At 49.9% G+C, this 15,868-nt stretch overlaps 4 protein-coding genes across 4 annotated transcripts; 2 read left to right on the forward strand and 2 right to left on the reverse strand.

Moving 5' to 3' along the window:
• Window positions 1–245: 245 nt before the first annotated feature.
• Window positions 246–3,677, forward strand: N7511_004274 (reverse transcriptase; the record flags this gene model as incomplete). The annotated part of the gene is made up of 1 exon (XM_057126699.1): window positions 246–3,677. One exon carries the CDS (start codon window positions 246–248, stop codon window positions 3,675–3,677), a length of 3,432 nt encoding a protein of 1,143 aa, XP_056985589.1.
• Window positions 3,678–4,663: 986 nt separating this feature from the next.
• On the reverse strand, window positions 4,664–5,161 carry N7511_004275 (uncharacterized protein; the record flags this gene model as incomplete). The annotated part of the gene is made up of 1 exon (XM_057126700.1): window positions 4,664–5,161. The coding sequence occupies one exon, from the start codon at window positions 5,159–5,161 to the stop codon at window positions 4,664–4,666; it is 498 nt and encodes a 165-aa protein (XP_056985590.1).
• Window positions 5,162–8,503: 3,342 nt separating this feature from the next.
• Window positions 8,504–9,469, forward strand: N7511_004276 (uncharacterized protein; the record flags this gene model as incomplete). The annotated part of the gene is made up of 3 exons (XM_057126701.1): window positions 8,504–8,524; window positions 8,663–8,865; window positions 9,058–9,469. The coding sequence occupies 3 exons, from the start codon at window positions 8,504–8,506 to the stop codon at window positions 9,467–9,469; spliced, it is 636 nt and encodes a 211-aa protein (XP_056985591.1).
• A 2,959-nt stretch (window positions 9,470–12,428) lies between these two features.
• N7511_004277 (uncharacterized protein) lies at window positions 12,429–15,077 on the reverse strand (the record flags this gene model as incomplete). Its single annotated transcript, XM_057126702.1, is given in 3 exon segments — window positions 12,429–12,441; window positions 12,546–13,847; window positions 13,867–15,077. The coding sequence occupies 3 exon segments, from the start codon at window positions 15,075–15,077 to the stop codon at window positions 12,429–12,431; spliced, it is 2,526 nt and encodes an 841-aa protein (XP_056985592.1).
• Window positions 15,078–15,868: the final 791 nt, after the last annotated feature.

Raw genomic sequence — 15,868 nt, forward strand, 5'->3', positions numbered from 1 at the left:
CTTCAGCCCCCTCTCAACCAGGAGTATGCCTGTTTGTGTCCAAAAGGCTTGATCCAAGCACCTGGTCATGTCAGCTCATCTCGCAGGACTACCAACTGTTGAAACCCAGGAAGACCCGGCGAGATGGAGACTGGACAGACCTCTTCATACACAACATATACAACAGGCCGGGCAGCCAAACACTAGAGCAACTGAGATATGAGTTGTCGAAGCGCCCTCTTGCAGATTACGTAATCCTGGGAGATATGAATGCACACCATCCAACGTGGGGAGGCACAGGGACCAAAGCTGGCAGGGAAGCTGAGCAACTTCTCGAAATCACCAATGAATGGGGGCTGGAAGTAACGACTGAAGAAGGCAAACCGACCTGGACCCGGAATGATCAGTCGTCGGTGATTGATCTTACCTTTGTCTCTTCAAGTCTCGTGGGTAGGCTCATCCAATGCGAGAGGGCAGACGACATCGAACACGCTTCCGATCACTTTCCGATTCGATCCGTGTTTGACATGGAGACTCCAGCCGCATTACAACAGAAGCGAAGAAATTGGAACGCAACTGACAACAAGAGACTCGTCCAGAAAATAGAAGCAAGCCTGCATGCGGGGAATCTATCCCAGGCAGACACACAGCAAATAGAGACTGAATGCGAAGAACTACTGAAGACTGTTCAATCAGCAGTTGAAGATTCCACACCATGGGCAAAACCATCAGCGTGGTCGAACTCCGACTTCAACGATGAATGCAAGGCCGCAGTGAAAGAGGTCCGTCGTCTCCGCCGCAGACACACGAGAACGAAGGATTCCTACGACTGGATGCTTTACTCCAAAGCACGTAACAGAAATTCACATTTGATCAAAAAGACCCTGTCACGAGCGCACCGACGCCGTGTCCAGCAGGTTATCGAAGATTGGCCGCAAGGCATGTGGCGACTAGCGAAATGGGCAAGGAATCGAGATGGAGCGTACGAGAAAGGGATCACACCCGCGCTCAAAATCCAAAACCCTCAAACACCGGGCGCTTTCGCAGAAACAATTGAGCAAAAAGCAGAAGCCTTCCGGGCAGCATTCTTCCCGCAACCACCACCGGCTGACCTCTCCGACACAGAATCATTCCAATACCCGCATCCAATTAATTTTCCACCAGTGACGGCGCAAGAGATAGAGGAAGCAGTGAGAGGAGCGAAAGCAGGGAAAGCGCCAGGAGAAGACGGTATACCGAACTCTCTATGGCACAAACTCATCGAGATACCGATAATCTTGGACGTGCTTGTTCAACTATTCAACGCATGCATGCGTATCGGGCACAATCCATCACATTTCCAGCGCTCGATCACGGTCGTTCTCCGAAAACAAGGGAAAAGTGACTATCAACTTGCCAAATCCTACAGGCCGGTCGCATTACTAAACACACTCGGGAAATTCTTGGAGTCAGTCGTTGCACGAAGGATCAGTTATGCGGTGGAGAGGGAAGGATTGCTCCCCCGAACCCATCTGGGTGGCCGGAGGGGCATATCCACTGACCATGCTATCCCCATCGTCATCGATCGAATCAAAACATCATGGGGCAAGGGTAAGCCAGTAGTGTCCCTGTTGATGCTAGACGTCTCCGGGGCATACGATAATGTTTCCCACGCTCGCCTACTCCATAATCTCAAGAAACGACGCCTGGGACACTTTGTTCCCTGGGTGAAGGCTTTCTTGACGAACCGAAGCACAAGAATTTGCATGCCCGAGGGCTTGTCCGATACGATCCCAACACCGACGGGCATCCCGCAAGGATCGCCGATATCACCAATTCTCTATTTGATCTACAATGCAGACCTCATTGAGGACTGCGGGGCAGGTATCACTAGCAGTGGTTGGGTAGATGATCTTTGCTTCATGGCCAAAGGGGACAGCGAACGCGAGACGATCGGGAAGCTCAAGACCGCATGTCGTAAAGCCGACCAGTGGGCCGGGAGACATGCGTCAGTCTTCGACCCGAAAAAGTACGCTCTCATCCACTTTGTGAACACCAAAGAGGTCGACCCACAATACCTTCCATTACGTCTACGAGAACACACCGTACCAGCGACCAAGACAGCCGAGCGATACCTAGGCTACTGGCTAGATCCAGGTCTGGAATTCCATCATCATCGTGAGAAAGCCGTGGCCAAAGCTAGCGTCTCTCTCAGAGCACTTAGGAGCCTGGCAGGTTCAACGTGGGGAGCCTCGTTATATGCCATGCGCAGAATCTATCAAGCAGTGATCATACCGCAGATGCTCTTTGGTGTCTCTGCGTGGTATCAGCATATGCTCATTAGCAAGTCCAAAGCCAAGGCAATCTGTCGGCCTTTTGTGGCCATTCAAAAACAAGCAGCATGTCTCATTAGTGGGGCGTTCAGAACCACCTCAGCGGAGTCACTGAACACGGAGCTTTACCTACCACCCATCTTGATCCACATGAATCGACTGGTGAAAGAAACGGCTCTTCGATTACGAACAGGACCAGAACTCGGTATACCATCAACGATGGTACGCCGCCGACCGATGCACGAAAAAGACTGGTCTGGATGGACACCGATGGAGGCGCAAGCCTGGAAAACGGGCGGATGCCTGACGGCTCTCCCGCACACTTTGGCAAGACAATGGGAGAATCGAAAGGCATTCGTCCTAGCACCATGGCAAGCGCCACCGGAGGTGAACATCGAGGACAGAGAAACCGCAGGAGCATTTCATGAGCAGATTGTGGTGATAGCATCGAACGAACGACCCTTGATAGCATATACCGATGGAAGCGGAATCGAAGGAAGAGTGGGAGCAGCGGCAGTGATTGATCTTGAAGACCATGTTGCCTACAGTCAGATGGGCGACGATAACACAACGACTGTGTACGCGGCAGAGCTACGCGCTATTGAGATGGCACTGGACTCGGTCCTTAACAGCACCGAACCCTGGATTGCACAAGCAAAGAATGGGCTAGTCATCTTTGCGGACAGCCAAGCGGCGCTGAGAGCGCTCCGCCGACCTCGTATGCCTTCAGGTCAGATTTACCTGATAGGATGCCTGGAACTCATACACCGGCTGGCGGAGAGAGGAATCAAAACCGAACTCAGGTGGATCCCAGCGCACCAAGGAGTGCTGAGCAACGAGATCGTGGACCAGCACGCAAAAGAAGCGGCCCAGAAACCCGACGACGCACAAAATCCTCATAATCGATACATTCGCCTTGCTGCCGCGACGAAGCGTCGATTTCGCCAAGAGGCAAAGATCGAGTGGGAAACAGCATGGGCATTAGAGAAAACCGGTCGACCAACCAGAAGGTTGATTGAGACACCGAGCAGGAAAACCCTGGAATACTGGTCGGGATTACGCAAAGCAACTGCATCAGGATGGATGCAGTTGCGGACCGGACGCATCGAACTAAATGCTTATCTGGCTCGCATCAATCGGCGAGAGACCGCACGATGCGATTGCGACTTGGGCAACCAAACGGTGACACACGTCCTACTTGAGTGCCCGTTGCATCAAGAGGAGCGCAACGAGATGCGCGAGGCCCTGTCTGAGCAAGGCATCACGCTCCGCCACGAAGAATTGTTGACGCGCCTGGAGGCGCGCACAATCGTGGCCAAGTACATGATCAGAACCGGTCTCGAGGTTAGGAAGGGTCAGATAGCGGGAAAGCAAAACCGAAATTGATTCTGTCCAGTGAGCTAGGACGTAACGAGTTTGGATGAGAAATAACGCCAGAAATATGCCGCCCACCGCAATCGCGTAAATAGGAGGCATTTCCATACTCAGTATGGATTCGACTGAATGCAGTTTCAAATGAAGGAGACAAGAGATAAGAGCCATTTTATACTATGAACAGTCGCTAAGGATGGCTTTGCTGCGGTGGGTCTCGCGGTGGGTCTCCCAATGAGAGGAGGATCATCTCAGATCCTTTCATTTTCCAGAATCTTGCATATGAATATATCCACGTAGCCCTCAATATCCTGACTGGCTAAAAAAAAAAGGTTTCATGCTCTGAGTGCTACCGGAACTGGTTGAAGCATTTTCCAGGGAAAAGGTGGCTCTTGGTGGCCGTCGGTGATTACGGCGCCTTAGTTCTTCGAGGTCCAGAACGAACCATAATTTCTCACATGAGAAGGAAGAGCACTGTAGCTTTTTCCAGAACTGGCAAATAAATAAATATTCATATTATTAACACAAGACCATACTGTCGGAACGAAAAACGCCTGTTTTTGCCCGCTCGGCCTTACGTGTGCACTTCTTAGCTAACCAGAAAAATATGGCTTATTTGTGCGTATTCCAAGTCTTGACATATCGCTGCTCAGAGCCGGTGTTAGTCTAAGATATATATCTCTCCCAATCGGGATTAATGCAAGGCGGATCATCTATCTTCCATCCAAACTATTGCGAGACAATCGTAGGGCTTAAGATTTCGGTCGCAGAGCCGACAATATGCAGCTATTGAATCTTGGGTGTAGTTACTGCAGTATTCAAGAGTCACATCACAAGAAAAATTCACAAAACATCAGTACCGTCGGGTCTCATCGAATAACTGTCCTTCATATAAGCCGTGTCCTGCATATCCGACCACATCTCGAACAACGAGGACAGGGAACACTTCATCCACCCTGGAAAATCCTCATATGAATCTACCTCCAACGCCTCGATGAGTTTCACATAATTGGACGTCTCTCCTCGTCGTATTTTGAGCTCTCTGGAAGGGGAGCGTTTTGTAACGTTTGAAAACTTTCTTCGTCAATGAGAATAAACATGCGATACCCAGGAAATACATCGAGAACACCACGCTCAATTGCGTCAGCCCTGAAATGCTCGCGGAGCTTCTTGATCGATGCTCCGTCGAACTGGGAAGCATCTTCAATGACCCGTGGCTGGTAATTGAGCCACATTTCATCCCAGGGAGTGATGTTGAACTCATTTGCATAGGATCTTTCGCGAAGGGAAGATTCGTATTCACCGTAGAATCCGTTCTTCATGTACTTCGTGGTGAGGTCGACCATACGCGGGAAAGCGGCATTGGATTGGGGAGTGTAGGTCGTCCGGTAGATTGTGTAGCCCCAGGTGGGCTCAGAGTAATGGAGCCAGTCATAGATGTTACGAATGGACCATGGAAGCCAAGAGTATTGCTTCATCGGCTTTCCGAGTAGCGACATGATGGGTCGACTTAGGATGTTGCGGTGATTCAGAGGTGAGTTGAGGACGGAAAAAAGCCCAGCCTCATTGGAACCTTGGAAGGACCGCTTTATAGTCCTCAGGGCTGAGAGCAGGTTTATATCAAACTTTCCGTCCCCCTTACAATACCCTACTAGTACTGGACTAGTGTCTCCAGCATAAATTACCGTTAGTTCCTTGGCATCATTCCCACATTATCTTGGCATGTTCGCATCTGAACTAGAGCCATAGACAGAGTACGGAACACGGAGTAGAGAGTAGAGTCAATGTTACTATCTCTCTATGTGGCACTTTTAAGATTGTATTAATCGAGAACCTTACTAGTATCAAGAAATCATAATAATGAATATTCTTCGGACGCACTAATAAAATTGCGACCCTCTTTTGTTGACATACAACGTAAAGATGCAAGTATGAGAGTCGCCACACCACAGGGGACTTGGGGGTTCAACGCAATCCAGCAAACAAGACCACCGTTCGATTGGCAATCTGACATATTTCTTCGCTGCTTCCTGCAGTTACTTGATTGCAAAGAGCCCGATTGTTTATCTGTTGTTAGGTTGACATGTTTTGCTCTTGTATGACCTCCTCACACAGCATCCGTAAGGTTCGTGTGACTTTCTTATAACTAACCGAGCCGATAAGGAAGCAACATAGGTCGCTTCGGTCTACCGTAAGGCAAACTTGGGTTTCTCGGTGGCCTGCCAAATTCAACACCGCTGAATTGAAAGGCACAATCTAGAAAATATATCAATGACCTGCATATGAAGACTAGAGAATCTGCTCCGACAATCCGTTTCTCACCTGATCGGTTTCGCTGTAGAACGACACAAATTTGTAGTCCTCAACTTGGTGACGAAATGCGCTGCCGAGTGGTTCCAAGTCAAGTTGCAGGCTGGGTAACCTCTTTCTTGCATCGCTGCAGAACAGATTCGAGAAAATTGGTTTTAGCAACCTAGTACGACCCTGATTGATTCCCTTGTGAGGGGTGCCAAAGAAAACAAGCCCAGACCTTCTACCGTTAGCGTCAAACGTTCTTCATTCGTGAAACAGCAGCGGGACCCACGTCGCATGTTTTATCTCGGAATAAATTGATTCTGCCGATGCGTGCACCAAAGCCTGTCCATCTTGTGAATAACAGCACTCTAACTCTTTTACTTAACTCACCTGTTTTGTCATGAGGCCTCCTAGGCCCTGGCACAGGAATATTATCCGCGAATCCTTTTTTTCCTTTAGCCCCTGAACGGTTGAGGGGGTTCTAGAAAGCGATGACACCCACCTTGAAAGACCATTGAGGTTGGCACAGTTGTTGCAACATGACCTTCGCTTCTTTTTGAAAATCCTCAGAACTGCTGCAAAAAGTGCGAATAGAGTCGTATTCGTAAAGAAACAACCGTACTCCCCAAGAGCTGTCTCGGAAAGACAAGTCTTGAAAGAAGGCTTTCAGCCATCCTTCAGTGGGCTGCGTGTTGGACGGTTGCTGTGTGTTGGGCGGCTGCTGCCACGAAGAGTTTGAGCACTTTTCATCTGCATCCACAAAGTCAAGGCCATGGACAGCTATTACGCTGCTCATAGTGTAAGCCTTTGCGGGAGTTAGGGTAAGCAAATTGTATCCTACTTTATGGTATTTCGACTTAGGTCACTTTTCGATTCCGGATAGATTTGGCGTAGGTTCTTGGACAGTCGGTTAGCAAGCAGGCTTCGGTCAATATTAGCCTAGGGCTAGTGAATCAGCTAACTTACCATGACGAAGTCGGGACAAAACAAATTTGTGTAGTAGTTTTCAGATTTAAAGATGGTTGGCAAGAATGATCTCCCACGGCGAGCAAAGAAGACTTTATAGTTTACCATTAGCCGTGGAAACCTTCGCATAAATCACAGTGCTGTAAAATGGCTTCCTAGGAACCAGGTTGAAGGAACAGATAATCTGCGCCTCGATATTAGTTCCTAGGAGTGCGCGTTGATTTCTGAGGAGCAGAGCAACATTAGACCAATGTAATCCTGAACTTCAGCACCTCGGCTAATCTACTGGCACGATTACTAGGAGAATATGGATAATGAAGATCGATATGGGACCAGTCATGCTTTCTCGTGGAAAACAGGGCCCAATCATACTTCCTCTGAGCTTATACCCTTCCAATGTTTTTGATCTCAGACGTCTTCATTTTCCCGATTCTTGCATATGAATACATCCATGTAGCCCTCAGTATCCCGACTGGCTCAAAAAAAGGGGGGTTCACGCGCTGAGTGCTTCCGGAACTGGTTGAAGTGAGTTAACGGGGAATAGGTGGCTCTTGATGGCCGTCGATGGTTGTGGCGCCTTAGACCTTTGAAGTCCAGAACAAATAATCCTTTTTCACATTTAAACGAAGGGTAGCATTTTCAAAAAGGGCAAATAAATCAATATCCATACAGTAAATTTTACACAAGACGATCCACTGCTGGAACTAAAAACGCTTGTTTTTGACCGCTCGGCTAACAGGTGCACACCTCCTTAGCTAAGCTAAGTAAGTACGCTGTATTTTTGCGTATTTATAAAGTTCACATGGGGTCAAGGCCTGGAAAATATAACAGAATGGTGGACTTGCCACGGGTCTATCAAGAGGATAATTTCTGGGTAGGCAGGGTGAAATAATTCTTCCAGCAGACTTGGGAGTGCTGTGTATTATGAAATGCGCATGATCTGGAGTGGAGAGTGTTTTTTACCTTACTTTTTTCGGCGTCTGAAAAAGAGTATAAATGAATTATCAATTTATTCATCTTTTCAGCCAATTCGTAGTCGGATTTCTGAGACAATCCATTTGTTGAATCGCCGGCTGCAAATATTCTCTTGCTCGTTGACCTCTATGCTAAAACCATTAATGCAATGATTCAACGGTAAATATTGCCCGTCTATTATAGGCCACAAGGCTCATATGTCTATCAGTATGATTGTAAGTAGGTGTTGAAATTCAAAAATATCGGAAAGGCATGTAGTGCCTGGCGCCATGTACATTTTGAGGTTTATGACTTGAAAAGCAGTTCAGCTCAACTTCCTGCCCGGGATCAATCCAGCAATGTATTGAACCTCAGAAAAATGGGCGGTCTCATTTGACTTCGAAAAACACTAATATCTTCGAAGAGCATGGTTGGGCTCTTGTGTTCTATAATTAATCCATGTCTCCCTCATCTAGGTTTCATACCTTGGGAACCTCTCGAGTTAAATCCAAAGGACTTCCTATTTAGAAACATATACAACTCTTCTACGTGGGAATTACGGACACAAGTACGAAGGCACCTCCCACAGCAAAATCGATCCACCATTCTGAATTCCACAAACGAATATGGCGCCGAACGTGCCAAAAGTAGACACGAATAGAGCAAAAGATAAGGGAAAGGGAAATGGCGTTTCCAAAGCCAGAACAGCGACCTTGGAACGGAAGAGCCAATTGAACACGAGAAAGATCGCTCAATCTTAAAGTCGAGATTCGCAAAGGAAACAGCTCAAGGATCTCCAGAAAGAGATCAATGCGACCAAAGCACTCCTGAGTGAGGAAGAGGATGAGGAAAAACAGGGTGAACTTGAAGTATCATTGAAAGAATTACTCTCGAGCTACAAGCAGATCAAAAGGGATTTGACGGCCATCGAAGCGGATATCATGGATATTGACACAAACCTCAAGAAAATTGCCCAAGGCGAGCCAATGTATGTCGATGACACTGAAAATGAAAACAGCGGCGATGGACCAGATAACGAAAATGAAAGCAATGAGAGCTCCGACCGAGATCAGCAAAATTAAGTTGCAGACCAACCAGAAACAGAAGTAAATTCATGTGGTTCGAGGTTATCTAATACCGCAGATCTCAAACACAAGGACCTCGATGACGCCAATATCAGCCACGATGACTTGGCAAACCAGCAGCGCTCAAATGAGAGCCACCCACTCCCTGACATCGTGGTGAATTCCGACGAATTGTTTGTTGGCCAGACCGAGCGACCTAGTGCGACCCAGGGCGCAAGCCAACAGGATCACGAAAGACCCAAAGATTATAAAGATTATCCCTTTACTGACCTGACTTTGGACGACGACGATGGACCAAGTGAGCGACTCTTTGAAAACGGCACAGTCACTTTGAAGAAGAACTCTCGGGGTGGATTTGACTATCTTAACTTATATGGACCCTTGAACTGTGCGATGACCATTTGGAGCTCGAATGCGGCTTCTAATGAAGTGGAAAAATGCACGTACCTCAAAGGTCATCCTCATAAAGAAGCTATGCTCGAAGATGAGACCGGAAAGGCCATGTAGAAGGGCATGATCCGCAGCATCAAGAAAGTTGCTTGGCAACCCAGGCGGGAAGGAAGTACGATGCCAGATTTGTCTAGAACCTCTCAGTTGCAAACAAGCCAAACAGACTAGTTCGCAGGATTCGGTCGGTTGTCTGGCAACCTTTTTACACCTCTGATACAAACAAACAAACAATTCATTAACGCCCGGCGGCTAAGCCGAAAGGGCAACTATCGCTGATCTACTATACATGTCATAATATATACAGTACTGTGTCTCATCAGAGCCCATACATGATTGCATTCAGAGTATGTCGTCTCAGATGCTCGTATCGCAGCGGATTCTCGTGGGTTAGTAGTTTGTTAGTAGGCTGACTTGAAGGCGCTTCTCCAAGTGTTCAACATCCTATCTTCGGCAGTTGAAGCGCGTCTACCGTTTGTAGCACGAGGTGATGGGTGAGTAGGGTCGAAAGAGGGGGTGTGGGAGTTGTGTTGGTCGATATGTTTAAGTGGCCTCGAGTCGGCCTGTCGCAATGGCGAAACGTATAGAGGCCCGTACTGCCTCTAGGTTTGGCGTCCACTTCTGATCATCAGAAGGCTGTCTCCCTCCTAGGAAGAAGGAAATATTTCCGCGGTGAATCTGGGTGCATTGTAACATTTCCGTCCGGTGGGCAGTCCACTTCCGACATCGGAAGAGGAAGTGCTCCACGGTCTCTCTCGCTTGTCCGCAATCGCATTGGTCCGTTTCTGCTACATTGATTTGATTGAGATACCCATTGAGTCTAGCCATGCCAGTCCGGAGTTGGGCTAGCACAGTCGCTTCTTTCCACGATAAGCGATCATACAGCAGTCGTGTGTGTTTTCCTGGAAGTGCTGCATCTATTCGTTTGGCGTGTTTCCCAACGTTCATTGGCAGGCTATGTCCAGGGACTGCCTGAGACCGTGCGAGATTAAGTGTGGTTGATTTCATTCTCGGGGCGCGTTTTTGTGAGGGGGCATCTTGTTGCGTTGCGGCTCGCGCCTGTGCTTTAGCCAGACCTAGCAGCTTGTTGTCTTCACTGGTGGAAATCCAGCGGAATTTGACACGATTCCCGTTTCTTTGCAACTTCTTAATCGACTTGTATATCCGACACACGAACTCCTGGCCGGATTGTTGTCGGGGATTCCTCAGCGTGAGAACCGCCGCTTTGTTGCTTGTGAGCAGTGTGATCGTGTGGTCTTTCAGTCCCGCCAGCGTGCCCAATACGTGTGCCATGGCTGCCAGTTCTGCAGAGAATGGATTCTGCTCCGCTCTTGCAGCCAAGGTGATGGACAGCGCTTTATGCTTGAGCTTTCGAATTCGAGGTGGCCGCTTCTCGATGGCCACTCCAAACCCCACCAGTTCGTTCCGTGCCGAGCTGCTAACTGCGGTCTGCACGTACTCGCCTGCTTCGGCCGGGGACTCGTGCTGTCCATCAATGTCAGTCTGAACGCGTTCCGCCCACGGGGCTAGCGTGAAGGGGTTAATCGTTTCCAAAGTCTCCATGTCGATCTGCTTAAGCGCATCGGCTACGTGATATAACGGTGAGCGGTGGTATCTTCTGAACTTTCTGATCTGATCGGTGCACCGGCGGAGAGGATTGGTATCCGGCAAAGTGTGGATGTCTGTCCACATCTTCACGGCTCGTTTCCAAAATCGACGCTGCGCAGTAGCTATGTAAGCCTCCGCCTCTGCGACACTAGTCGCAACCGTGAGAAACGTCCCCACAATGGCTTGCGCTCCTACTCTTTGGACTCGGTTGATCGGCCCCATGGCTTTATCCTTGCACGAGTGCATCCACACGTTGGAGGCATAGTCCACAACTGGTGCCACTGTCGACGTGAATAGCTGCCGCGCAGTTGCCGTGGATAGACCACGGAGTCGCCGAAGCTCCATCGCTGCTTCAAGACCCTTAGACGCTGCCCTCGCAATATGTTTTTTATACTTGAGTCTTGTGTCCATCACGACACCCAGGATCTTGACGTGGTCTTTTGGTACCACTGTCTGCCCCTTGATGGTGAATGGTGAATGGTCCGATTTGCGCATCTTGGGAGCAAAGTGTATGATGGCCGTCTTGTCGGCCTCGAATGTCGCTCCGCTTCTCTTTCCCCAATTGAGCGCCTCGTTGACAATGTTTTCAATTCCCTCCCGGTTGCTCTGCGCAGTCGGTCCAGTCACCCATGCGGTAAAATCATCCACAAAGGCGACTGCTCCTCCCTGGCTGTCGATCTGCCTTTGCACAAGGTCTGCGTTGAAGAAGAGAAATAGAATCGGAGACAAGGGCGAGCCCTGCGGCAGTCCAGCTTGTGGCAAGCTTTGAGTCTCAGATAGTTGCCCGTTAATCAGGATGTTCGCCGTTCGTTCCGAGCAGAAGGCCTCTACCCAACGAAGCAAGACCTCCGGTATGCCTCGGGCTTTCATCCTCTGGATCAGTCGTTCTTTGCATACTCCGTTGTAGGCTCCTTTAACATCGAAGCTGATCAGGCTCAGCACCCGCCGGCCGCGCCATGCCGCATAGATTTGCTCCTGCAGGAACACCAGTGCTTGCTCTGCGGACCGCTGCTTTCGCGCTCCAAAATGGCTCGTCGGGAGCAGTCCGTGAGTCTCCACCGCGTGCGAGATCCTCTCTGCGACCACCGACTCGAGTATCTTTCCGAGTGTCGCAAGGAGTGAGATAGGCCTCCATGCCTTTGCCATGGTGTAGTCATCTTTGTTCGGTTTCTTGAGCGGTATAATCTTCGCGTGTCTCCACTGTCTTGGCAGTGTGCCCTCCTGCAGCGAGGCTTGAAAAAGATCGAGGACCCTGTGCTTGGCTGTGGGCCAGGTCATCTTCCAAACGATCGCCGGTAGGCCGTCTTCTCCCGAAGCCTTCCACGATTTCGCTGCAAATAACTGTCGTTCTATCTCTTCCATAGTGATGGCTGGCATGTCCACGGCCGCTCTTTGTGGTCTCATTCCCTCCTCATCGATGTCCCCTGGTAAAGGTGGGAAGAATTTGGATAGCAATTCCTCCGCTTGCTCCTTGTGATCGTTGGTAGTAGTTCCATCCGCTCTTAAGAGCTGCGGGATCTTCCCGAACGCTGCATCGTCTCCCGACTTGAGGTACTTGGCGGCCTTCCAGATGTTGTCATTGTCTGCGAGAAACTCATTCCAGTGCTTCTTCTTTTGTTTGCGGATGGCATCGTGGTACTGTTTGGCCGCATCTTGAGCCGTTTTTTCAAGCCGAGGCACTTTCCGACCCGCCCGTCGCTCGGAGCGAGCACAGTTTCTCCAGTACGTGTATATATGACGGAGCTGAGTGAGGTCATCTGTCCACCATCGCTTCGCATGTGGTGAAGGTTTCGCCCTCGGCGTTAAAGCGTGCACCGCTTCGGACACTGCTGACATGAGTCGGTCGGTTTTCTGCTGCACTGTACCCTCTGACGGAAGGATGGCTAGAGCACTCGTGATTCTAGCATTAATCTCCTTCCACGGTGCATTCTTCAGCAAAAGCCGTTCTTGATGCCTTGGGCCCGACCACTGCGTGTCGAACACGGACTCAATTGCGCAGTGGTCCGAGCCGTGGTCTGTGTCGAGTAAAGCACATTTCGCCATGGATTCCGTCAAATTTTCCGAAGCTAGGACGAGGTCAATGGTGGACTCGCAGTCTCCACTTTGTCCGCCGCCGTGCCATGTCTTGGTGCCGCGTTTGAGCAAGCTACTGAGTGCAAATTCATTCATGAGGTCGATGATCGGATCCGCTTCTCCTTGTCTTCCCAGCGACACCTCGTCTCCACCCCAAAGTTGATCGTGTCGGTTGAAGTCCCCCACAATCAGAACCTCCGCCACAGCGCCCGCCTCTCGTCGTACCTTTGTGATCGCGTCGCGTAAGCGATTGCACGCATCTTCCAGGGCTGAGACATTGCCTCCTTCTACGTAGACTGATGCCATGAAAATCAGTCGCTCGGGGAGCCTGATCAGCGCTGCTGTGAGGTCCGGGGACTCCACTGGGACTTGCTCCGCTTCGACTTCTTTGTTGACCCATAACATGCTCCGGATTGCCCATCTCCCTTCCCTCCACATGCAGGGCACCATCTTTGTCCACTTGTGATGCCCCATCGGGGTGGTCAACAGCTGGCCTTGAATCCTCCTCGCTTGGGGTTCCTGAATCGCTAGCGCCACTGCGTTCCGAGTGTCTTCATCGTTCATTAAACTCTCGTGCACTGCACCCTGTTTCCTCACATTCAGCTGAATTATTCGAAGAGAATTATTCATAACGTGATGGATAGAGCTTCCGGCAGTTCTTGCTGTAGGATTCGTGAGGGCCTCCGCATGGTACGCACTTTGGAACCGTGCGATCGCAGTCACTGTGACGATGGCCTTCCGTGGCGCATTTCGCGCACTTCTGGGCGTTCTTGCACTGGAATCCCTTATGGCCAATCCCCTGGCAGTTATAACATTGCACCGGTCGTGGCCGATACTCAAAGACGCTAGTGGTCCCGGATTCTCCTCCGACATGGAAGTATCCATCGGCCAGGAGCCTCCGCGCGTCGCTCCCTTTGGTTAGGTACACGACCATCGATCCATAAGGTTTTGCGGCTTCCTTGCTGCTCAGCCATGTCAATTTAGCTACAGTAGCCGCGTTCTCCTCACCCACGGCTCCCGCAGCTCCTGTTAGGATTTCATGGTTCTCATCCAGTACTGCAGTCCTCTTAACGCTGTCGACCTTGATCGGGTAGAGCTCATCCCGGAGCACTCGGGCTCCCGCATCGATCTTTGCTTCCACCACTTTCTTCACTAGCTGGTGTTCGGCTTCATCGCGACACGCGATTCTGATCCGGTTGGTATTTCTTGGGCTCACAGTGACCGCGCGGCAGCGCCAGTGAGTGCGATCATCCATCGTCTGGATCTCTCTCTCGATTGTGGCTCTGATTGAGCCTGCGGATACCCTCTCACCCTCACTTTCGGTCATATTTGAAGTGTCTATCGTGCAGTATAGCGTGTCAGTGAAAGTAGTTGGTGTTGTGTTCAGCGTTGAAAGAGTCCGTATGTTACTCGGGGAACTGGTCGGAGGAGTACGGGCGACATCTGCATAGGACGTGGAACTCGTGGGGGCGGGGACGCTGATTTCCTCACGTAGGGATTGGATCTCGCGGAGAATTGCATCATGGTTGTTCGGAGAGTACGACTCGGGGTGGGGTTGCGGTGTCGCCGGTCTATCGGCCAGGGTCTGTAGCTCGTGTCGAACTTCTGCAAGGGCGGCGCTAAACTCTTCTTTGAGGGCGATAAATTCTTCTTTGACTTTTTGAAGCTCTTCCTTGTGTGATTGGTCTCGCTTTCTGATCTCCTTCCTAAGTTTGACAAGTTCTTTTAACAGTTCCGACGCGTTCGGGTCCTCGCTCTCTGTTGATGATTCCGAGGCGACCGCTTCACGTTGGGCTACTGCCTTGCTCTGGGCCTTCTTTTTCTGCTGGGCACGTGCGTTGGTTTGTTCGATATCGAGTTCTTGCTCTTGGACATAATTGTTGGGTGGTCTGGTGGCGCGTCTCGGCCTCAACAACCGAGGTGGTGATTTTTCGTGTTCGTCGCGGTCGGGCGGTTCAGGGGTTCGCGTCTCGGCCCGTCCCGTCATTTTCGCTCGATTAATGTCGCGTCGCGCAACAGCAGATCGGTGTTTTCAGAACTCGGGATTTATAGTGCGTCTCGAAACTCAGTGCGTCTCGAAACTGGTGACCTCTGATACAGAGAAGTGCAAATCCAGCTTCACCAATTTACACTCACTCATTCTTTCTCGGCCCCACTGCCAAGCCGCTAGTTTAGGAATTGGGTATAGATAAATGGTCCTGGGTACATGACGCTGTGCATGATGTCATGATCAATCGAACCAATCAATGGCTTGCAGCCTCTTGTGGGTAAGTGGATGAACATAACTGGGCTCCACAGCTCAATATACACAAGGATCTCTTAGCATCTACACGCTATTTCATGTTATCCCAGAAACGAATCTCATAACAGTGAAGCTCCCTTGAGCTATATATTAGTCAAAGAGTTGCTAGGCCTCTTCGACATTTATGTCTAATCTGACTGCTCTTCAACCACAACGTTCGCATGCCGGAAATGACCTTCCGCGCTCTCTCTTTTCGCCCCAACGACATCCAAGCTCCATTCAAGAAAATCTTCAAAATCTTGACCTATGTGATGTTGCCAATTCCGTCTTACGAATGCTTTAAGCTCCGCGAAGAATTCCTCGATCGGGTTTAAATCAGGCGAGTACGGTGGTAAATACAACAACTTCACACCAGCATTTAAACATAGTTCTGTTATTCGTTCAGTATGGTGGAAAGACGCGTTGTCCATGATGAGAACGGATTTGGGCTCCGGCCATCTACCACAATGATGAAGAAGCTGTTCAATAAAGTCTTC

This window comes from Penicillium nucicola, assembly GCF_028828085.1.
Source record: "Penicillium nucicola strain IBT 29836 chromosome Unknown utg000003l, whole genome shotgun sequence".
NCBI lineage: Eukaryota > Fungi > Ascomycota > Eurotiomycetes > Eurotiales > Aspergillaceae > Penicillium > Penicillium nucicola.